The sequence below is a fragment of the Alosa pseudoharengus genome, unplaced genomic scaffold (assembly GCF_046254945.1).
Source record: "Alosa pseudoharengus isolate Yale_2024_CS ecotype anadromous, Long Island Sound unplaced genomic scaffold, YU_APseudo_1.1 YU_APseudo_1.1_scf_5, whole genome shotgun sequence".
NCBI classification, from domain to species: Eukaryota; Metazoa; Chordata; class Actinopteri; order Clupeiformes; family Clupeidae; genus Alosa; species Alosa pseudoharengus.
In genome coordinates, this window is record NW_027468837.1 from 11,022,904 (window position 1) to 11,047,792 (window position 24,889).

Below are 24,889 nucleotides of genomic sequence, written 5' to 3' on the forward strand. Positions count from 1 at the left end.
TCTTTGGCTGACATGTTTAAAACTCGAAGAGTGTAGGATCATTGAAGTGTAGGATCATTATGACACCCTCTCAATGCATGCCAAGTTTCGTGGAATTCCATTCACGGGCCATATCAGCTACACACACACACACATACACACACACACATAAACACACACATGCATGCACACACACACAGACAAAGTACACATGCATGCACACACAGGCACGCACACACTCACAAGCACGCACACACACACAGGCACGCACACATAAACACACACACACACACACATAAAAACACACACACATGCAGGCAAGCAGGCACACACACACACACACACAGATAAACACACACACACACACACGCATAAACACACACACACACACACACACACACACACACCATTACCTCCCCACACACACTCACAAGTGAACCCACAGACACACACGCACACACAGAAGCACACATATACACAAAAACAAACACATACTGTACCATGCACACACTCATCTACATACACAAAAGTAGGGGATGGAGTAGGAGATGGAGACAAATTGACAAGCGTGATTTATTTTTGCAGAGAGAATGTGCAGGACTAGGCGGCGGTCATATTTTGTACCGCTCTGCGGTATATCTAGTTTCTTTATGGCATAGATTCAATACACCATATACATTAAAGCTTTTTGGACAAATAAAACGTCCATATAGATCTATATGCTCCTCAGAGGAGATATGCAAGAGGAAATAATCCCTTGTAATATAGTTGACATATGTAAGTCACTTTGGACAACAGTGTCTGCTAAATGAATACATGTAAATGTACATGTAAAATCAATTATTTGAACAATACCTCTATAGAATTCTCAAGGTAAATGATAACTGTCTGTATTTTTTTAAACAAATTACAGTACAATGGAGGGTATGCTGCAATTAATATTCTGTTTCAGTGTCATCTTCTGCAGACTTCAGCCTATAATAAACAATAATAAAATAAACAGTAATTATCTCTAATATTATTTTGTTCTAAGTCTGGTCATGGATTTGTTTTGGTTGATCACACACAAATGGAATATTCCTTACAAAAATGTTCTGAAATGGAAGTATCTTGAAGTGTCACAACTGCTCAATTCTAATTTAAATTCTTCAGCAAAAAGTAAAGAATTAAAATGAAAAAAGAACTCTAATGAGCATACCATATAATCTAACGGAGACCATTCTGAGTGCACATAAGACTCCATGCCACATTTAGACAGAGCTGGGTTATATCTTAGGGCAACTAAAAAAAATCCACCTCAGAATGGATTGCAAATACTTAAATTCTTGAGTAGGAATAATAGAACTGCTTTTTTTTATACATTTCAACCATAATGTCATTTTCATGAAGAACTTGCACATCAAGGAAAAAATACTGTGGTCAATGACAAAAGAACAGAACCCTAGGGTGCTGCCAAAGACGAGAAGATACTGAGATACAACTGAAACCACATTATGAGGAGTTTAAGATGTTGTCTGTTCTTCATCAAATGAGTGCAATGTCATATCGTTACACATGTCAGCATAATTTTACAGACGCATATCTACAATACATGAATGCTTTATATTTTCTGACAAAAGTGCATTTGGGGTAGGTATTCCCAAATTGTCATTAAGCAGTACGCAATTACATGTTAATATGTGCCAGTAAGTAGAAAAATAAAAAGTATGTATTTTAATTACATAATGTATATCATGTGCTGTAATTCTAAAAGTTTTCATAGTCTTTAATCTAGCTATTTCTGACCAAAACATTATTGAGCTGCAATTATAGGCAAACCCCCTTTTCTGAACTTTAACACTGTTCCTCTTATGAACACGTTCACTCACATTTAAACATATATAACAAATATTCAAGACAAATCAATATATATATAATTTTTCATAAAGCTAAAATCCCATGTCAGAATGCAGTTCCCAACAGCCTTCTCAGCGCTGGCTGAGTGTTTATACTACAGGCAAACTTTACTGTGCAAGAGGTGGGTGCCCCTCGGTTCGTTTTGTCTTGGGCTGGTTCAGAGGGGAATCATCTGGGGTGTGTTCGAGTTCTCCACGTGACAGGGGGGTGCTCATCTGGGGTGTGTTCGAGTACTCCACGGGACTTCTGTTGTTGTTCTGTTACTTGGACGCCTCAGGTGTTTCTGTGCCTTCTTCCTCTCACCCCTTCTCCCACTCTCTCTCTTGTCTGTCAGAAAAGAGCGACAAAATCAAACAAAGGTACTTGAATATGCCCAGCTAAATGCATATTTCACTACACAACCTTCGTACAGGGGGGCGGTGGTAGTGTCTGTGGCAAGGTGGCAGGGTGGAAAGGTGGCGGGGTGGGGGCTAAGAAACTGGGCTTCCGTTCAGAAGCCAATAAGTCGTGGGTTCTATTCCTGGCTGCCACTGTTGTACCCCTGAGCAAGGCACTTAACCTCCCAGTTGCCAAAGGGGGTCAGTCTCTTCAATTGGTCTCTGTAAGATCTCTTTGGATAAGCGTGTTAGCTCAATGCATTTAAATAAATCAAATATTATGACCTAAGACACATTAAACACTAGCTGATGCACAGAACTGAGTGACTCCACCTAGATATGCCTCGTCTTTTCAGTTCACATTGCCCCGTGCTGGTAGGATAATCTATCCAGTTTACTCCAAACCAAAAGAAGTCTTTAAGGCCTCAGCCTTTTCAGGCTTTGACAGGTTATGCTTTAACCAAAGCACCTTTTAAATGAAGGCATGCGAGTAGAGCCGCTCTTGCACAAACATTCCCAAACATTTTGTCTACATGTGACCTACCAGCACTCCTTCCAAATATGGTTTGAGGTCTAGCCATAACTCAATCAGATTCCATGGCACAAATCAATTACAGCTGAAGCGAGCTTAACCTTAAAAAAAGATAGCTTTCTTGGGCACTGGCATGTCAACCCGTTAAAGCCAAATGCATTTCAGCTTAAATGCTTTCGGTTTGACATGCAGTTTGAAATTGACAGCAGACCTATTCGTGGGTGGCATTCTCTATCTGAGGAGTAGGGAAACAACACAAGGAAACAAGAGCCAGAATAGAGCACAGCAAACTCTCTGTAGGAGACGGAGGGGAGGAGTATTCATTTCTCATCTTTTCCTCTTTAAAAAAAAAACATAAAGAACATAATCTGTGTTTGTCTTTTTAAGGAGCCACAAGGTTATCATACAAATGAAATAAACTCTAATTCAGAGCAGAGGGGGCTGTGGAATTAAATGGACGTAGAGGGCTGCTGTTCCTGCCCTGAGTGTGCCTCAGATATAGGACTACCTGAAGTCAGCTCTTGGGACTCTGGATTGTTCTGGAAATCACAACCCTGAAACCCTACCCCTGACCCTGACACGTACTAAGGAGTATGCATAATATACTGAAACTTACAAGACACAACACACAAGCATCTACATGTATTCATTTAGCAGACACTGTTATCCAAAGTGAATACACATGTCAACTATATTACAAGTGATTTCATTGCCCTTGAGCCATCAAGGGCACAACGGTGGAAGTTGGGAATTGAACCCACAACTTTTCAGGCTACTGCACGCTAGCCCAGCTCCTTAACCACTACACTACCACAAACCCATCCATCTACTGAGTCTACAACCACAAGGATGGAGGAGCTGAATAAGGCTACACAAAGCAAAAGGCTCAGAGTGGCAGGAAGGGGGACAAAATGGCGTTCTTCATCTGAAAACATGCAGTAGCTTATGCAATGTGTTGGTATGGTGGGTAACCTCATTCCTTGTTTGCACATGAAGTCCAGTGTGCAGTGATCACTCCAGTGTCATTACTGTGAACAGAATTTCATATAATAGTGGCATTATAATTCTGCTAGTTTAGTGGATTCATTTGGTATGGTTTGACATGTGCACAATGTTTTTAAGATACTAGATGATAAGTAAAAATGGTGTTTAAAAGCAGAAACAAATAAAATAAAATAAAATATAATAAAATATATAAAACATCTAAAGCAACACTTTAGAAGCATAAACATATCCTACTTTGCACACTTCAAATAGATTACTCCTGAATTAGTCTGTCCTCAAATCATTTGCATGTGTATTTTGCATATATTAAAAAAAGAGTGAGTTGGGTATTATGTACAGAAACCATGTCAACTTTGCAGTAAAACTAGGATACAAGGATACAAGGATACAAGGAAGTTTATTGTCACATGCATATAGTTACTGATAGGAGCGTCTATTAGTTAATCAAAACTACACCAGAAATGGCTATCTAACTCTTATTACGTGCAGTATTTTCACATTGGAGAGCCTTTATTAAATGTTCCATTATGTTGCCATTTGTAGGATACAAGGTATCACTGATTCAATGCTAATGGAGTAGGATGCTGCCAGAAAGTGGAGTAGTCTATTTGTCTGGTGAGATTCAGGACATATGTTAGGATTTGAGCTGTTTTGAAAAGGGGGAACCGTTTATTCCACATGCTTTTCATTTGAATTGAATGTTTTGGTCACTGTAATTTCCTTATTTAAAATCAGTGTTTTAATCTTGTTATTAGAGAAGTCTGGTTGGAGGCCGCTCTTGGATCCCCGCTTAAACAGATTGTGCTCCCCTAGCAACAGAAGTAAAGTCAATCCATGGCTATCATACAGTTCACCCTTGTTTGTGGACAGACAGTTAAAATCAATTACATCAATTGAAAAACAAGACATGTATCGTTTTGGACCAGGACCTGCAGAGTTAAAAGGTACCGCATAAGCCACCTAATAAGAAAAATCGTACAGTCTTTAACTGATTTAACTTATTTCATCTGATGGCATGTGTGCTTGGTCTACCTGAAAAAAAGAAAGAAAAACAATTGGAAAGGGGCTAAGGAGCTGCGACCGCATAACATGGCGAGAACTTGCGCTGCACCAGAAACTGAATCAGATACTCATCTTCCCTTATTACATGGTCGTGTACCAGTTTTTGAAAGTTACTGGCCTGCTGCTGGGACCAGCGTTCTGCACGGTCTTTTCATCTACGCAAATAAATCTGTCAACAAATACTAAAACTAAACAATACATCTTTCATCGCCCGTGCGGGTCTCCCTACATATGCATCCCACTGGAGAGGTCTTAGGAGAGTGAAACTTTTTAAAACCCATCCTGATTGATTACTTAATTGGATGTTGACATGGAGCTTGGCAACTTACGCCACAGTGTAAAACGTATCGCACTGGCGAGCTGATAAAAACAGCACAGAGCTCTGCACCGTCCTAATGGGATAGTGCTGCTGAGTGTGGTCGTAACGAGGGCCAGAGACTCCAGCTTTCTGGCTCATACCTCATACACATCTAAGTATTTTTATCGCCTGACTTTTATTTCAAAGCGTTGTAAAAATGTCAACCAAAGATAAAATATGTTTTACTGTCCTTGGTAATGTCAAAATGTTATGAGGATTTCGGTGGAATACAACTGGCTTTGATAAAATAACTGTAACACAAGCCATATTATAATAAGAAGAAACCATGTGCTGTGCATGATGCATATGTTGAATACCATTAAGTCACTGAGAATTGTGGTATGGAAAAATATTGACGTAAAAAATTCCAAGCAAATTATATTAATGTCGTTCCTCCATATTTATATGTTGTGGAGTTGTGGATGCATACTGCATGACTGCACATATTATAAACGACTATCTGACACAAGTTAAATCACTTAAGAGATTATACTAGTTTTTCAATTTTCCATTCATCTGGACACATTTTGCCATATAACAGAACATATAATCAGTGCATCTTTATAAAAATATAACAATAATAAGGGTCGTTCGGGTAAGGGTACATCCGTATGCAATTATGGATTGACAGCTGTTGAGCTTACCGCAATGATAAAAAAAACAGACAGTAAGTGCCTTTTAACCATGTTCATCATGGTAACAATATAAGCTGTTGACTTTTCAGCTTCTTAATTCATTTAATTATGCTGCTACTTATGGACTGATATTGTTTGGTTTACTTACTAATATGAACCCCCCTTTTTCCATAAGATCGTCAATAGATTCACTTCTAACCCATAAGACATACAACCATGTGCATGTCTTCGTCATAGATCAGACCTGCTTAGAGATGTGAGGTAAATCTCGCAATGCCACATCTTACTTTGTATTAAGGCCATGGCATTACATTCGTACATTTACCATAAAAAATGCACACAAAAAAATCACAAATGTATGGGAAAATAATACTTGGATATTCTCAGACATTATAATAGTGTTTTTTTCTGTCAAGGAATCACAGAAGGAATCACTTCACATAGTAACCACCCACCTAGTATCTCCGTTTATTTTCATTTCACTGAAATACTAGTCTGGCACCTGACAATACACTAATGTTTCCCTCAGCCACCAGGGTGGCTAGCCAATTAGCGATGAGAGGGGATGACGTTAGTTTTGAAACCGAAAGTGGCTGAGGTAAACAGTATAGTCATTTCCTGTGTATTATTGTGTATAAACCACAGGACAGTGTTAAAAATATATATAATTAAACAAACCCATGTACTAAACCGCAGTGCCCAATAGCCCTATGAATCAGAATCAGATTGTGCTTTAATCATGAAGAAGAAAGAAGAAAACAAATGCATTCCCATGTATAGCCCATCCCCTTTTATTAACCTGAAGAAATTCAAATTCATTCATAATGTCATGTCAACATCTGCTTTTTCTGATACGTTTGTATGTTTTTTCTTATAAATTTGCGACTTGTCAATGTGACTTTTACACTTTCGTAAAAAAAAACACCAGCAACTTGACAACAGCACCTATCACCTACTACAGTTCAAGTTAAAACTCTGTCTTCACAATCATGCAAGGTAATGTGAAATTAGGTACCTGTTCAGTAACTAATCTATCAAATATACTGTTGCTTGGGTATCAGTGTTGGATTGGTGTAGACAGTCTGGGGTTACTCATCCTGATAGCTTTCCATCATGCAAAGGCAAAAACTGACACCTTAAAACATCAAGGATTTCACTTCATAAATATCTTTATATATATGTATATATATATATGTATGTATATATATGTGTATATATATATATATATATATATATATACACGACTGTTTGGTTGAATTTCCTATTCTCATGCATTGTTTAGAATGTACAATAATCGTAGGTTATTTGTACACCTATGAAGTAGCTCCAGTTTTTTGCCCGTATCCCACTTGTATATTAATTCTCCAAACTTGTTGTGAAGTATATATACCTTCTGCTGATGCAGTTCTATCTGCAGTATGCAGTTCTGCACACATGCCAGCGCTCTCCAGACCCTGCTGATGTCTAGTTGTACAGGACAGCCTGTCTCAGGACAGGCTCTGACACAGGAAAAGGCATTGTGCAAAAAATAGTGTGGGATGTAGGGATACCAGATAGCGGTTAGTTATATATTTGATCAAACATGTAATTACTGAATGGTCTTAAAAGTCGTACAAGAGATGACACATAGACATAAAGAATAAATCACAAGAATAAAACTTTAGATATGTCCACAAACTCTTTTGGGAAAGATGCACAAAAAACAGACAATTCTAAAAAGACCCGACAATTTATACTATTATATATACATACATATATGTAAACTGACAAACAAAAGAAAAAAGAAATGTTTGTCTCCTATCCCATCAGTTCCTTTGTCAATCACTGCCCAGAAAGCTTGGGTTACCCCATCATCTGAAAGCAATAAGGATGGATATGAAAATTATCAAAAGAGACATAAAGTAATCTGGGCGAGCTGAGAGGAATGCCAGAGAATGCCATGTGGATTTTTCCTCACAGATGGGTGTTATTAGGGACTGCTGATGGCTGCTCCAAGTCAGAGTGAAGGAGATCATGTTTCTCTCTCTTATAATGCCACTGGACATCGGATCTGCCAATGATAATGATAATTGCAGCAAACAAATGATTTCCAGCGTAGCATCAAGTGGAAAAAAAACGAAAGCCGCTTAAACAGAAAATATCTCTGGCTTGACTACGGGAGGAAGCCGTTGTGCATTCCGATGTTTACTGTTTTTTGTTTTTTTCCATGTCATGTGCAAACCATGGAACGACAAACAGCTACTATGGGTATTGTTTTCGAGTAAATAACATCTAAACCAGGATATGCAACATAATTTAAAAATGATGGTTCTAAAACAGAAGTCTGGAGAGGGGCAATCTCAAGTGTACTAAATAGTCAGAAACAAGACATATCTAGTTATCACAGTTTGCTTTGTTTGTTAACAAGTGGCTTTTTGTAAACTCTTCTTCAGTGATACCTTACACGCAAAAGTAATGCCTGTCTTGTCTGTCTATGTTCACGTTTTCGATACTTTAGGACCTGAATAAAACTTCACATCCCCACTTACAGTATATTTCCAGTATCTTCAATAGCAAGCACATGTTGGTTTGATTTCTAGTAGAAGGCTAATTATGGTACAATAGTGCTCTAGGTGAACTCTGTACAAATTGATGTGTTCACTTTCCAAGACAGTAACCGTCCGAGCCAAGAACGCACTGAAGCTGTGCATGTGGGTGGGAGAGATTATAGACTAAACAACGTCTGTTGGGGTTTGATTCCAGTTTGTGGCCAAGATGAAAGGACAGTCAGGCACTTCCACACCACTACCCCATCCGCACCAATACCCAGCTCACCTTTAGGACACCTCTTCTTCATGCGACACCTTCTGCTCTCCTTGGAGGGGGGGCAGAGTGAGGACAGCTCTTCAGGCACTTTCCAGGACAGCACACGGGTCCTCGTTTGATGGCCCCATCGGACCCCGCAGCTCAGTCCGTTGTGCTGACAGAGACTCCACTCGCCCCAGTACCCGAAGGGGCTGAACAGGCAACCCTCTTGAAAACAACAAGAGTTTATATCAGACTGCTGTAGTCTGTAGGGTAGGCCTAAATATGAACAGAAACCTCACATGCCCACCCCTCAATGTGGAAAAGATCCTTTGAAAAACGAGGGGCTGGGGTGGGGGAACCAATTTTCCACAATCAATTAATTAACACTTGTTTAGGAACAGAAGATTACAATTTCAGCCATGCGTGTTCACTGGTATCTGTCACCGACACTTGTATGTATGCTATGGGTGCTGTTTCTAATCTTAAGCCTGTGACATACCAGGCTCCACAGGCTGTGCTCAAGCAGTCAGCTAACATGCTGTGTGAACAAATGAGTGAAAAAGCTAAGCACCAAGCCTATACACTATAATCTGGTCTCATATTGCTATATTCATACAAGAAAACATCTTGACCTAATAAACGCAATTCAACATACAGTCTGGTTACTTAAAGGGACACCAGGCAACGTTTTCGTGTTAATTACTCATCTTCGTAAGTCGGTATATAGTTAAATGACTCATTACAGGGCGAATGAAGACTCTTTCGACCACCCCTACTGCCTGTAGGAAGAATATCCCGCTTGCAAGTTCAGTGTCGTACCCGCCGACCGAAGCAGGATCAGTTTACATCCTGCATCCATAGCACTAGCTAGCGAGCGCTAGCGATTGTTGCAAACGTGTGTATAATGGCAGAGCCGGCGAAGAAGCAGCGAAAACCCTTGACGGAAGATGGAAAGAAAAGGAAAAGAGCTTCAGACCGAGCGAGGGGGAGTTTCGTAGAGAAAAAGCATCAGGCTTGCCTGGTGTCCCTTTAAAGTATACTGTTCAGCAGGATACTGTTTCCGACGCCTCTGTTAGGCTATATTCAGGAGGTATAACATAATATATAGTCCTATAGTATTGACAGATGCAGTATATTTCCTAGCTAAGGTCTTCTCTGCACTGTAGCAGTTATTCTCTTGCTGTAAGTCACTTTGGATAAAAGTCTCTGGTAAATGAATAATTGTATGTATGTAAATGTATGTGGGCTATATGAGGAACCACTCACTAGTTTATAAGCCATTTTATCCATGTCTTCTCTATCTTCAATTCAACAAAGTATGTATAGAACCCCCAATAATATATGTAAATGTCTGTGTCAAATGTCTATGGTATATGAAATGTGTATGTCTGTATGTGTCATCCCTATGTCTGTGACCATGTATGTGCCATCCTGTGCTTGTGACCATGTAGGATGAAAAGCGGTATGGAATATGTGAAAAATAATTTCCTTAAGGGGACAACTAATAAACTAACTAACTAACTAACTAAAGTATTTTGTCCCATGGAAATGATAGCTTAGGCTAAAGGTCTACCAGGAAGACTCATGGTTTCTATCCTCCATTCATTCATGACCATGGCTCAAGTGGCTCATGCCTTTCTACAAAGTGTAGCATCTGATTCACCTCTCTGCTGCTTTCAACACACAAACTCTGATGTTGGGTCATGAATGGGGACCTATGCCAAACACTGCTTACTGTTTCTGCGACTGCCATCTTTATCTCCGATTGTTATCTTCATTGCTGTAGGCTATATCTTATTCAGGATTACCACTAAACTGTTGACCCTATCTCTGTCTACTGAAGTTTGTTGAGTCTTTCTGGTAGAAATGGCTGTTCCTTACAATAGCTGGGAAATAGCTGGGGATAGACTAAATTTTCTTTTTTAATTTAAAATAGTATTCTGCATTTATTGTATGATTCTTTCCCAACTTTGATATTAAAATTAAAAAAAATAAAAGTAACAATCCAAAATTTCATTACTGAGTAACTTCACTGCTTTGATAGATAGCTAGCAGACACTTATAATATATGTACAGACCAAACATACGGCCTGATTACAGCTGTAAAGGCATAATGCAAAGGCAAAAGAGACTTCTACACAAGTTTGGGTGATAGAACTGTCAAACTTTGATGTAGTCTTCTTCAGTTTCATGGCAAGGAAACTATATTTTAAGACTGAGGGGTCTTAACTTCACAAAAAAGTCAGTGTTTGAGGCATTGTACAGTAGTTCAAGTTCACAACTCCAACATCAAGACACCCTTCAACTGCCATTATGGCAAACTACACTTGCAAAACACTTGACAAATGGCAAGCATCAGGGATGGATTACTGCACGGGCCTACCGGGCCCAGGCCCAGGGGCCCAAGGGGTCAGGGGGCCCTGAACCCCAAGCCTTTGCATGGAATCATTGCCTCAATATCAACAAATCAGGATGTAGGCTATGAGTCTGATTGAGTTTAGTATTGGCCATCCCCAAAATGCACCAGAATACAGGAAATCACAGCAAACAAATTAAATTCTTTCTGGGGGAGGACCCCCAAATCCCCCCTCCCACATATTTGACAATTAGTGGGGGGCCCTTAATACATCTGGGCCCAGGGGCCCGAAAGTTCATAATCCGCCCATGGCAAGCATATCTGGTGCTGTATATTAGACGTTTGTGATGTACGTGTGAAACTTACCAAACATGGCTATGGATATATACTGACTATACCATTTGCAGCAGCAGTCTAATATACAATGATCTTTCAGTCGAGTTCACTCAACGTTAACCAATGGGATTTCATTCTCAGAATGAAATTCTCCAACCATCCTTATCAGGGATTTATAGGGGCACACTATGAGAAAGTATAGCCCTCCCTCTTCATCCTTCAATAATCACGAAGATCCTTCGAACCAGTGCTCCACCCTGCCCAGCTGGCCTCAGCCCGGGCGCTCTTGCTCTCCCGCTCAGGCCTGCTGCTCGTAGCAGGGCTTCCTCCCCATCTTCGCCCGTTCACCGCCTTGGAGCCTTGAGCGAGAGTGATGAGCCATTTGTGGACAGGTTTTGGCTCGGTGATGACGCAATATCCCTCCTCACCTCGGACGAGGCAGAAGACCACCTGCCGCGGGTGTTCCTTCCCCAAAACGTCCGAGAGCTCACTACACACACCAAGCATTGCTTCCTGGGGGGCCTGGAAAGGCGACTCTATTGAACACATCTGTCTGAGCGCAAGCTGGGCTTTGGGCAACACCTCTGCACGCTTCTACAGCCTAGATGTAGCCAATACGTCGATCGCCTCATCAATACGCCCCGAATCACTGTGTGTTCCTCCTATTCCTGGGAACCCCGACATTTTGTGCCGCAGCTCCACCTCGGGAAAACCATCATAAATCTGCTGGCCAACCATATGCACAACATGCCCTGACTGTGAATTCCCTAAGAAAACAGTACACACACCACCGCTTGCGTGCATTAACGCTGCCCTTCAGCTGTGCATCAATGAGTACCTCTCCTGTGCCAGCGAGTGACCAACACTCATCCGGCATCTTGTCAGTATTCTGCTTGTGAGACACTGTCGGCCTGCATTCATGACTAATACCATGTGCACCATCTGCATGAAGGGGTCTCATGTGCAAATCCATGGCGCCTAGGGTAACGCGTCTCTGGCAGGGCTCCATCGAGTGCTAATGAAGTCAGTAAGTCGCTCATGAGTTGTTATCACGGCCCTGCTGCGGCCAGCCATTAGCGCTGCTAGTGTTCTGCTTGTGCAATGTGTGGGCAACACACCCAGTGACTGTCATATAGCCTGACGAGCCAGACCCACATCAAGATGTAGGGTCTGGGAACTTACCATTGGCAGTGCTCAATCCATGGGGCGGGATAAACGGTTGTCTTTCAAATTTCCTCTGCACGCAATAGGATAGCGCTACAACTCATGAGTCGCATGCATTTTCCCACCAGTAGAGCTAGTTGGCTAGTTGATCAAACTTTTGCCAATTTAAAAAAAGCTTAACTCAAGTCCCGATTCAAAGACCGCTGTTCGCCAGCAGCAGCATCCATCTTCTTTGTTTTCAAGTAGCAGGAAATTCACGCCTAACCGTCGCCGACTCTACACACGATGTGATTGGCTTGATAGAAGTTTAATTTTTCCAGCTCGCAAGCCAAAGGGGAGTGGCTAGACTACCCTGGCTGCAAATTACATTTGCTGCCGCTAGGGTGCGTCTAGATTTCTAGGCTATCTGTCATAGTAAACGAGTGTCCATCGTCGCCAATGAGGAGCTGTGGTATACGTGTTCCCATTGGTTAACATTGAAATAACTCGACTGAAAGTTTACATAAGGTTATGAATATGATCTCTGAAGGACATGAGACGTTAACCCTTTCATGTCACATGTGCAATGTGGAAGGTGCAATCTGGACCTGGTCCGAAGGATCACTTCATAATTATAAGTAAGGACTACTTTCTCACAGAGACACAAAATCCCTGAAAAAGGTGGTTGGAGATGGTTGGTTCAGATCGATGACATCATCAGAGAATGACTTCCCATTGGCAAACGTCTCATGTTCATATATTCATAACCTTCCGTTCAGTGGTGTGTTGCTCAGGCATGAGAGACCTCTGAATGTCTTGACTGGCCAATCCGAACGGAGTGTCCCACATGAAGACATGGAAAGAGGATGAAATAGGAAAGTTCGGTGTGGTGGTAGTGTAGTGGATAAGAAGCTGGGCTAGCATGCAGTAGCCTGAAAAGTTGTGGTTTCAATTCCCAGCTTCCACCGTTGTGCCTTTGAGCAAAGCACTTAACCCCAAGTTGCCCCGGGGACAATGTAATCCCTTGTGATATAGTTGACATATGTAAGTCACTTTGGATAACAGTGAATAAATGTAAATGTCAGCGGGAAACTCACCAATGCAATCTGTTAGGTGTGGGAAAGTGCCTTCGGGACAGTTGCTGAAGCACTTGCCTTTGAACAGCTGAAATCCAGCTTTGCATTTAGTGCAGAAGTCTTTGCTGAAGCATCGCTCGCACTCCTGTGCTTTGCATTCTGGGAGGAAAGAAAGAAAACCAGCGTTGAAGTATTTAGGGGAATCACCATTATCTACAAAGCATCTTGTCTGTGTACATCAAACACCAGTGGTGGCCAAGGGGCAGCAAGGGCCAGCCATGCTTACAACAAAGCACATTCCTGCCCAAGCCACAACAGTGATTTGGTGAACTCACTCATGCAGCGGTTCATGTCCTTCCCACGCATGCCGAAGTGGCCTGCTGGGCAGGAGTGGAGACAGGAGCCGTGGTGACTCATGCCCTGCCTCTCCAGGAACAGGAAGAGCTTCTCTGGGCAGCGCAGGCAGCCATTTTCCTTGGAGCACTCAAGACAGTTCTTGCAGTCCTGAGGGTTGTCTTTCACAGCTGGACAAAGAAGGTCAAGGTCAAGGTAAAGGTTTTTTTTTACCCCCGAGGGGCAATTAGTGGCACAGCTAGCAATTAAAACAAACACATAAACAACAGCAAGGCATACAGCACACCCACAAAACAACACAGATGACATACTGTACGTTTCAACAAAGATTTCGACAAGTTCGGCATCTGCGTCCTGAAGGGAGTAGCCTAAACTTACTGAAGAGGGGGGTGGCTTGGGCCAGCAATGACTGACTGGTGAGACGATTACACAGGTGAGACGATTACAAAGTTGACACTGTGTAGTCCCTGATTTACAGTGGCTACTAAATAGTGTCTGGACCCTGTCGGACCTTCACCAGCCCAGCCCTTTCCTATCAGTGTTTCTGTCTTCCAGCAGGGGGGCGGTAGCCGTGCCGGTGTGCACAGGTTATGGTTATGGTTATGGATTTAGCAGACGCCTTTGTCCAAAGCGAAGCAGCAGGTGTGCCGTGTTGTCCTGATGAGCCACGGGATAAAATGGCCTGGTTTTAAGACCTGGACGAACTCCCTCTCCTCTCGGCTGTTGTTATGTTACGTTATCTTATGTTATGTTTTGTTTTGGTTTGTTTGAACATTTGTACATAACCCCCTAGACACCAGCATGCACTACACTTTACTTTTTAGCTTCAATATACTGCCTTTTCCTATAATTATTAAATAAATATTCTTTATCAATACTTTTGCGTGGACCTTCCTTATGTTTCATATGCCTGAGCCAGCATGTGTGACAATAGTGCTTTGAAGGATTTGTTGTCCCAAGTAAAACACATTTCTTGCCACGCACATCAGCACCGACATTTTGAACTAGCAAGCATTGGATGAACAATGGATTTTATTGAGCGGCGCCAACAAAAAATAACTGAATCATAATCTACACGGTGGTGGCAGCAGAGTTCAATGCTATTGTGCAGGGTTATACTGAAAACAATGAAATCTAACATAATCGACCGTTGAAAGCGTAGTGCATTAAGGGTTCTCATAAGGGTTCTCATCTCAAAACCTTTTTCAAAGGTCATCATTAGGCACAATAAAACATTAACTGACTGGACGTCCTTTCAGATATATCTGAAACACCCACTACGTCAATGGTTTCATTCACCATGGGGACACTCTGCCATAACTAAAGAATTTCATATGGTTCTGAAAAAGGCAGAGCCAGAGGGTCACAAAAATATGTCCAAAGATGATAACTTTAATAAAGTGGTTATCTTATTTGGTTTACTTACAGAAGAAATAAATCATATTATTTTACGACAAAATTCTGTTCAAATAAAAAAATAAGACGCTGGCTTGTACATTTTCATACTTTTCAAGCACACAACAGTCTACCATACTGCACTGTAAACATATTTGTGTGCTTACACAATTTAATAAGATAACCAAATCTGACATCATACTGTACCCATTGGATAGAATTGCCTTGAGGGTAATAAGGTTTGGTTGTAGTTCAGATATAAAGCAGTGTGAATCAGACTCTCCCAGAATCTCCCATAGATTTATTGTAGTTCCCAAGAACAGTTTTTTTTATATAGAAATAAAATGAGAATATAGCAGATATTGATATATTGCAATATGGTGTGATTCTAACACACCCCAGAGGCCGCCACTGCCAAACCACAGAATTCTAAGGAACACCAACAACAGGAAAAAACAAATGGTCAATCCAAGGTTACAAAGGGTGCATTGTTTATTTTTTATTTTATTTTTTATAGTTGTCTTGATAAATGTTCATAGAAATTCCTTAATTAGTTAATGATTAGCCATCTTTTTTCATTTTTATATTATACATTTTTACTAACAACATGATTGTCCCAGAAGATGTTGCCTATTTGTATCTTATAGGGTAAAATGAACATTATAAACCTAGACAGTTTTAACTGCTACCAGCATAGCTTATATCATTATCAGATGGGTGCAGGTACATATGACAATTTTAGGACCTCCATATACCCTATACTGTCTATGGTTGGACCAGCATGCTTCAGGTCTACGTATACGTATGCAGTATGTACCTGCAACATCAAACAGGTACAGTATCTGACATGTTGCCTTCATTACTTCAGAAGCAGCCAGGTCCATGACAATACCACTTACATAAGCCACCAGCCTAATCAGTATCACTTAGGCTATACTGCTAATTAAAAAGTGCTTTAGGCTATATAACTATGTTTTATCAGCCATTCTGAGGTCATAGATCCAAATAATGAGCTGACTTCATTCAGTTACTCTTTGATGTCAAAAATTATGACTTTTTAAAAACATCCATCCCATCTCGTGTGTGTGTGTGTGTGTGTGTGTGTGTGTGTGTGTGTGTGTGTGTGTGTGTGTACAGCCCTGTCAAATGAACGTAAATCAAAGGGGGTAGCTATTAAGCAACCAGGACAAAGTTGACGACTCACTCACCCAGAGGAGAGCATTATAGTAAAATATCACCATTCCTCCAGAGAGACAACTTAAACGTTCCCATAATGTGGTCACCATAAAGCTGCCTTACAAAGTTAACCCAGCTGCTGGAAGAGTTATACCTGTTGTCACAACCACAGGTTAACTGACACATGAAAATATACTGATGAATGGTGTGTAAGTAAGTTTTCTCTCAGACAATGAAATGAAAAACACATCACAAAAAGCTTCATCCAAAAACTCCATTTGAGTATAGTACAAAGTAAAACAGCTGAAGTAAATATATTTCTTTCTTAAACTAGTATGATTAAGTGACTAACAGTGCAGTGCAACCACAAACCTCAGTATGCTTAAGAAATCCACTACCCTGTCCATTATGCCCAGCTTTGGAACATGCTGCTCTCCCCCAGCAGTGGAATATGTTCCTTATGCACTGCACATGTCTGTGAGGGGTTCAGTAGGAGAAGATGAATGAGATAGGACTCATTCATTTATTCTCTCTTCTCTCTTTTCTATCTTTTCTCTCTTTTCTATCTTCTCTCCATCCCCCCAGAGTATCAAGAGGGGCAAGGAGGGGTCTTGGGCACGTGTTTCTGATCACCGTCTTGTCGCTTATAAAGGAAATAAGGGGAGACAACCCAACCTCACAGAGTCAGACCTAGGGTTGCAAAGGGGCGGAAAATTTCCGGTAAATTTCCGGAAACTTACTGGAAACTTTCCATGGGAAGTTAAGCTGGGGAATTTTGGAAATATTCCAAATTGGAAACTTTAATGGAATTAAAGGAAATTATGGGAATTAATGGGAATTTACGGGAATTAACTGGGAATTTTTGGTAATTCTTACTTTTTCATATACAAACATTAACAATTTGTTTCATAATAACCAATATGATTTGTTTGTTCATATTTATCTTATCTTAGCTTATCATACAGAGCTAGCTACCATGCTAGCGGGAATTCCATTCTCTGCCTATGGTTTACTAGCGTGCTAAGCTAGCAACACTGAAACCACTGAACTGCCCAAGATACACCACGCCCCTCAACAACAAAATCCGATTGGTTGGAACATTAACTGACTATCAGTTTGTTCAGTTAGAATCCCAGAAAATGGTAAAACAAGTAAAAAAAAATGACACATACCACCCCAACTAAACCTTATAGATTATGTAAGTTATATATAAATTGTCAAGCTTAATCAGACAGATTAATCGTCCCATTACAGTTTAATTACAGTTTAATTACAGTGCAAAATGACGTTCACCAATTTGAATGAGGACAAAAGTGACGACAAGCCCATAACTGGGCAACTCTGTTCGCAAACTTCTCCCAGTTTCACACCAGTTATTCGCACATGAGATGACGTTTTCACTGGGAATTAATTTTCTCCATGCACATGAACGCACCATAGGTTTCCTTTACGTCTAGTAGCCAATGCTGATTGCTGTGTGCATGGGATTGACTGAAATTGCATTGTAGAAATTTGACTGAAATTGCATTAAATCAGGTTGTTTTAACTAGTATTATGCTGCAAGATGGGGTTTTGTCCACTACATTTAAGTTCCCTGTTATACACTTACTTGCCATATTAAAAATTCCCAGATTATTCCCATTAATTCCCATTTAATTCCCATTTATTCCTATTAATTCCTGTATATTCCCGTTAATTCCCATGGAAAGTTTCCAACTTTAAAAATTCCGGAAATTTTGCAACCCTAGTCAGACCACAACCTCACAGCTGAATCAGCCATTGAAACAGGGCAGAGCAACCTAGGAAGGAAACCTTAAGGCCGTCTATGTATTTTGACTCTCTGATGTCTTACACACAAAGGCACAGATAATGTCAAGTGGTTTTAGGTATTGGATTGAGTTTGAATGGTTCAATACATAGAGTTACTCGGCGGATTAAGCCAATTAGAACCAATATGATGTCATTCCACAGGAGGCTGGACCCTCTGTCCTAAGTCAAGTCCTTTACCATAGAATGAACAATGAATGAATGAATGGGCCAAACTATCACATCATTTTGATGGCACATAAACTCTTAATAGGGTGTACAGCACTTCTGCCACACTCTGAGCAGGTCTTATCACTTGTAAAATAGCCTTAGGAAGTTGTTGTTCAGGTAGAACATAACAAAAAATCGAAATGGAAAAGAGCTGCTTTGCTAGAGTACAAATAGGTAGGCTACTTAAGGGAATTCTGAGCTCTCTTTCTACAGACTGCTGTTGGGGCATTCTATCGGAGCTATGTTTCAACTGCTTCAACTGCAAGTCGTCCAACAACATGCCCTTTGGATCCTGTCCCATCTACTCTTCTACAGTCTATCGCACCTGCTGTTCTACCAGCAGTCACACGTGTTCACAACACTTCACTCAGTTCTGGAATAGTTCCTTCTTCTTTTAAACAGGCAAGGGTTACACCTATGCTAAAGAAAAGTACACTTAATCCAACTGATGTGAAGAACTACTACTTCTTCCTTTCTTGTCAAAGGTTTTGGAGAAAGTGGTCTTCAAGCAAGTATGTGACTTCCTTTCTCAGAATAACTTACTAGACCCTATGCAGTCTGGTTTCAGGAGTGGTCATTCTACTGAAACTGCCCTCCTGTCTGTGACTGAAGCATTGAGAGTAGCTCAGAGTAGTCCTCAGTTATCAGTATTAATTCTACTAGATTCTACACCTTTGATACTGTTAACCATGACATTCTCCTTTCTACACTATCTGAACTGGGAATTTCTGGGAAACCTCTCAAATGGTTTGAATCTTACCCTAAAGGAAGTTCTTTTAGCGTGTCTTGGCAGGGACAGGCATCAAAGTCTCATGACCTCACCACAGGTGTACCTCAGGGATCAGTATTAGGGCCCCTGCTTTTCTCTATATCATTGCTATGCGGACAACACTCAACTTTACCTATCTTTCCCACCTGAGGACTCTAGCATTTCCCATTGGATTCTTGCATGCCTTTCAGTCTGGATGAAAGATCGCCACCTTTGGCTTAATCTCTCAAAAACTGAGCTTTTGGTGTTTCCAGCTAAAACAGCTATTCCCCAACAGATTAACATCCAGCTTGACTCATATTCACTGACTCAAACTATATTGGCATGTAACCCGGGTGTCGTAATTGATGACCAACATTAAGAAGATCAGACCTTATCTGACACAAGATTCCACACAACTTCTTGTACATGTTTGTCTCCAAACTGGACTATTGTAATTCACTGTTAGCTGGCCTACTTGCTTGTGTAGTTAGATCGTTACAACTGATTCAGAATGCTGCAGTACACCTGGTCTTCAATCAGCCAAAGAGGACACATGTAACTCCACTCCTAGTTACTCTCCACTGGCTCCCTAGTGGCCAGAATTCAATTGAAATCTCTCACTTTGGCCTATAGAACACTGATAAAGTATCTATCTATCTATCTATCTATCTATCTATCTATCTGTCTATCTATCTATCCATCTATCTGACTGAATCTGCTCCCAGTCCCTGCTATCTTACAGTAATTCAATGATCAAAATACATATCCCCAACCGCCCACTGCGGTCTTCTGATGAGCGTCTGTTGTGTCAACCAGCCATAAACGCTACGTCAACGGGTCTATAGCCATATCAGTTCAACATGCACTTAGTTTATTAAGCGTTTCTTATGCGTTATGGTTTGTATACTATTTATTTATTTTCATTAGGATATTGATTGAATTGACATTGTTGTTTATTATTGCTATTCTCATTAATGTAGTCTTACCAATAATACCTTAAGATCTTACCTTTTTAAATTGTTTACTGTTAAATTTAACTTTGTATTGTTGTTATTTGTATGTCACTTTGGACAAAAGCGTGTACAAAATACCATAACCATAACCATGTTTATAGTTTGTTGCAAAGACGCACACTTAGTTCATTATTGCACTTCTCAACTGTAGGGGGGACCCGAGAGCCAATCTTCTTTAGTGCAGTCAATTCTGCTTCATTATTTTGTTGCTATTAGGGTTATGGGGAGTTACAGTTTTTCTCAGTCGTTTTGGTGCTATTCTCACATCACTATTAACATTTGCACAGCAGTTAGTGCATTTCTCAAAACAATTAGTGCAAACTGCAAAACCTAGTGGATGACCTGCAAAAGCACGTCACTTGCTCAAAATGGATTGTCCATTCCTCAAAAGCACGTATTCATGTCAATGAAACTGTCAGTGTCATCAAAATGAGAAGTCTTGATACCATCGTTTATGAACAAGATAGTCAAATGGCTTTGTCATGTTTTCATTATGACAGTTCTCTCAGTGTTTTCCAATGCAAAAAAAGGGCAGAAAAAAAGGTGACACTACCTGAACATGCTCAAGACAGCACTATACATTACTTGTACAGCCATTTGAAAACTACAGTAAAGTTACACATTGCTGTACTTAGGGGAGTAAGTGAGTACAAGACACTGAATACGTACAATTTTACTGTATGCTCTTTGCAATTCTACAGCATTGTGACAGAATTTGATAACTAGTTCAACAATTTTGTATGTAATGACTCAAGCAATGAAATGAAGACTATTAGTTTTATAGGGAACGACTATTCAGTATCCATAAGTATAGTTCATTTTGACTGACATGACATAAGCAAATGATAATGTTAAAAAACAGCAGAGAATTGTATGAAAGCAACTGATACATGTCCAAAAGCATTTTCAATTTGTTCAGAGGAAGGAGCATTTGCTACTATGATGTGCACAAATGACTAAATGTTGTGGAGGTTGAACTAATAGTTATGAGAATTTTCATTCTGATCTGCAAAAAGCACCAAAGCGACTGAGAAAAACTGTAATAACACTTTCCATTACATCAATAATTACGGTAGTTTGTTCAATCTATTTGATCCAGTTATCTGAGAATGCTAAATGCAGAGTGTGAGTTGGTTTCTAATGCATTACATACACACTGCTCAGTGCCATAGCTGCTTCTTCATGACCATCATCAATTCAATTTGTTTGTGTGCCATATAAGTCTTAGATAGATAGATAGATAGATAGATAGATAGATAGATAGATACTTTATTGATCCCCAAGGGAAAATTTAAGGATTTTCAAGGATTCAAATCTGTGTGCATTGAAGCATAACAAAGTTGTATTTCATGTAAAACACATAGGTAAACTGTATGCTAACCAAAAACAGTGGTGAACTAAATAAATTGAGCACTAGTCTGAACACTAGATAACAGACATCAAAGTTATTCTTCACTGACAAAAAAGCTTTCACAACATCAGCAACACAGTTAAAATGCCAATGTTGTGTACACTACAATTCTGACACAATGTAAGTTTAAAAAACTAAAATCTTGCACTGAAAAAGTATTCTTATACTTATATCTACACTTGATTGCATCATAGCGATTCATGATGGCAACTAATACAAAACAGGCACCACACGTATCATGGCATCTGATTTCAATCCCAAGATTTAACACCATACTTCCTTCCTATGGAAATCTGTTTCATATGAATGCAGCCATCCAGATACAGTTATATTTATCATGGCATTACTCAGGTACAGAGGAGCCATAGTCTAGGCCATGTGAGAACATGTGATGTCAATTATTCACATGGAAGGCGCAAGGTTGTCATTCATCTTGAGCACTTAGTATCTTTCGCTACAATGGAAAAAATTCATATTATGTTGTCTTGACAACTGGTTTGGGCATTCTGGGGAAGTTCACTTAACCTGTAGGGTAGATATTCAGGAAGGTGGTTATATGTTTAAGTAGTAAAGACGATCTTAATCCCAGCTATGAAACTGCACATCTAGTACAACAAACTGGTAAAAACTCACAGTGATTCTTACAGTTGAATTATCTAGATGCTGCAATTCCCCATAGCTCAGTTGAGTTAAACGTTGCATTTGGTTCAAATATAGTGTCATGACAAGAGAAGCTAGACCTAATAAATGCAATCCCAAATTACTTTAATTTCATGTCTGATGTTCAAGGCATGGAATGACTCAAAACCAAGATGAACATGTCTTGTGCTCTTGCTCTTCCTAATCACTGGCAAAACTACAAAACAGTTCTGATAGATCATTACAACAGTCTGCAAAAAGTATAGGCAACAATTTACAAATATTTTGTTCCTTACATTAAAAGTCTCATGAAATTTAATATCTAATCAACCCTGTTAACATAAATGAAATGATGGAGAACATTCTTCTGTACAAATAAACACAATGTTTTGCACTAGCTTTGCAATAATTAGAGGTGGAGATCACTGAAAGCCCACCATACAATATCACCATGATACTTGTGCCACAAAATTATTAATTTCAGTCTTTTGGGGATTTGCCATCTATTGCTCATTGTCATAGCATGTATTACAATGTATTGCAACTGATTTCCATGTTGTCTTCCAACAACACAGAGGGGGAAACAAATACATTTAAACAGATCCAGCTTATTTAGACGAAGTGATGCCCAATGGCCAATACAAAGCAAGAGGCATAGCAATCTGGGAGTGATAATAACGCCTCCAGTAAGTGCAGGGAAATGTCCTAATTTGAGGCTTAGCCTACGGCAGTCTATACCCTGTTGTTTGACAGAGGTGCAAGGTTGAGGAGTCTGTAGCTGTCAGCTGTGAACTTTGACTTATTGTGGCATCGCGCTGTAAGATTGTAACCACTACCAGCTGCCTCAAAGCCCTCTATGCGGTTTACAGCCTATCTCTTCAATTAAAGGTCCACTGAAATGTCTTCAAAACAGTAGCGTGAAAATAGCTAACTTAATCTGAAAAACAAAATTGCGCTGCTACGAGCTGATATTTTTCTTATCCCCACATATGTCTACAAAACTTCAAATTTCTCCTCTCTAAATGTGTATCCAGCCTATTCGAAATACTGCATACTCCGTCTCCTTACTTTGTCTCTACAGTAGCTGACAGACCTGTTGATGGAATTGACATAGGTTGTAACCTGTAAAGTTAAGGTTGTATTATCACTCTCAGATACGCGTAACGCTGCATAGGCACACAACTATATGCAGCAATTCGATATGATGTCCATATGCATGCAATTCACACATTTTAACGTTAGTCTGTCGCATGATGTGTTAGGGGTTGATTATTTAGGGTAATTCGCCTAGGATGAGAATTCAAAACTAGTAGCTACAGCAAAATCCAAGAAACCGTTTAAGAGAAGTCGTAGTAAAAACAAATATTGGTGCTCACCTCTTGGTTTTCTTGTTGTCGAACTCAACATAAAACTGTTACAAACCAAGATTAGAAGGGCAAATAGTCGCAAAGGCATCTGTGCTAACGACAGCCACCTCAGTGCAGGTTCCGTGACATCTGAATGGTCTGTGATGTGCGCAAAAAAACGCAAGGAGAGCGAATCCAAAAATCAGGAGGTGGGCAACTGTTGCTTTCCCGCAGTAAAGTGGGGGTGAATCAGTGTTTCGACAGTCACTCCAGAACTGCAATAAAACGAGTCGCTTTCAGCCTGTATCGGTGTTATTGTTCTTAACCCTATAATGACTGTGTCACGTAAAACGTCTGTAGCCTAATGCCAATTAGGCTACACCATCAGGTCAGTACAATTAGACTATTTTGATCAGCTAAATCACTTATATGATGAACGTCTCTGTAGGCTAGGGGCCCACTTTCAACAGTGGAAAATCATTAAGCCTGTTTATGTTTTAAAATAATATTTCATTTTTGCTTATTTCACTCATCTTGCTGATATGTCAAAACAAATTTGCCAAAACAATTTTACTATGTAGAATAAGCTGAAACACTGTCATTACAACAGATGTTTATTCTGATAAAACCTACAGACTACTGTTTAGATGGGAACAAAGAAGATGAGGACCAGATAGTTATTCAGCCCAGAGGACAATTTTGCATTCCTGGGGTAACTAAATTATAGCCAGGAATGAATTTACTGTGGTTATAATGCCCAAATTATGTCTCCCTTGTTTTCATTTTGAGGCTTGGGGTTAGATTTGTTTATTTTATCAAATAGGTCCAGGGCATCATTAGCGTTTGAAGGGTGAGTGCAGTCTCCTCAGAAGTTAGATATTGACTGGCCATTATAGTTTTGTCCATTGTTATGACTAACAGCAAATGTTTGTTTCTTGTAGTTGACTTCTTGCACCGACATCCAAATAGAATTAGACATAAAACTTTTGAGGGGGAATAAGGCAGCCACTGAAAATTGGTATGTGATTCTGCTGGTGTTGTTTCCAGAGTTAAAGGGAGTATTTTAAAAAATGTTTGGAAATTCCATCATGTCATTCTTTCTTTCCTCCATCCAACAATTACTCTCATATTGTTGGCACATCAATTTGTGTGACTTAATCCTTATGAAATTATTTATTATTTCTTTGATTTATCGTCATTAGCTTCTTTTGAATATGGATGGTAG

At 40.0% G+C, this 24,889-nt stretch overlaps 1 protein-coding gene across 3 annotated transcripts; it reads right to left on the bottom strand.

Annotated features, from left to right (window-relative positions):
• Positions 1 to 586: 586 nt before the first annotated feature.
• Positions 587 to 23,804, bottom strand: rspo4 (R-spondin 4). 3 transcript variants are annotated; one of them, XM_076267897.1, is made up of 5 exons: positions 23,695 to 23,804; positions 13,878 to 14,066; positions 13,564 to 13,701; positions 8,659 to 8,856; positions 7,662 to 7,894 (listed from the first exon to the last, which is right to left on the bottom strand). In XM_076267897.1, exons 1-5 carry the CDS (start codon positions 23,771 to 23,773, stop codon positions 7,695 to 7,697), a joined length of 804 nt encoding a protein of 267 aa, XP_076124012.1. In that variant the 5' UTR covers positions 23,774 to 23,804; the 3' UTR covers positions 7,662 to 7,694. The 3 variants fall into 3 exon arrangements, with proteins under 3 accessions (XP_076124013.1, XP_076124012.1, XP_076124011.1); XM_076267898.1 differs by lacking the exons at positions 7,662 to 7,894; positions 23,695 to 23,804 and adding an exon at positions 587 to 2,202 and having other exon boundaries at positions 13,878 to 14,458; XM_076267896.1 differs by lacking the exon at positions 23,695 to 23,804 and having other exon boundaries at positions 13,878 to 14,458.
• Positions 23,805 to 24,889: the final 1,085 nt, after the last annotated feature.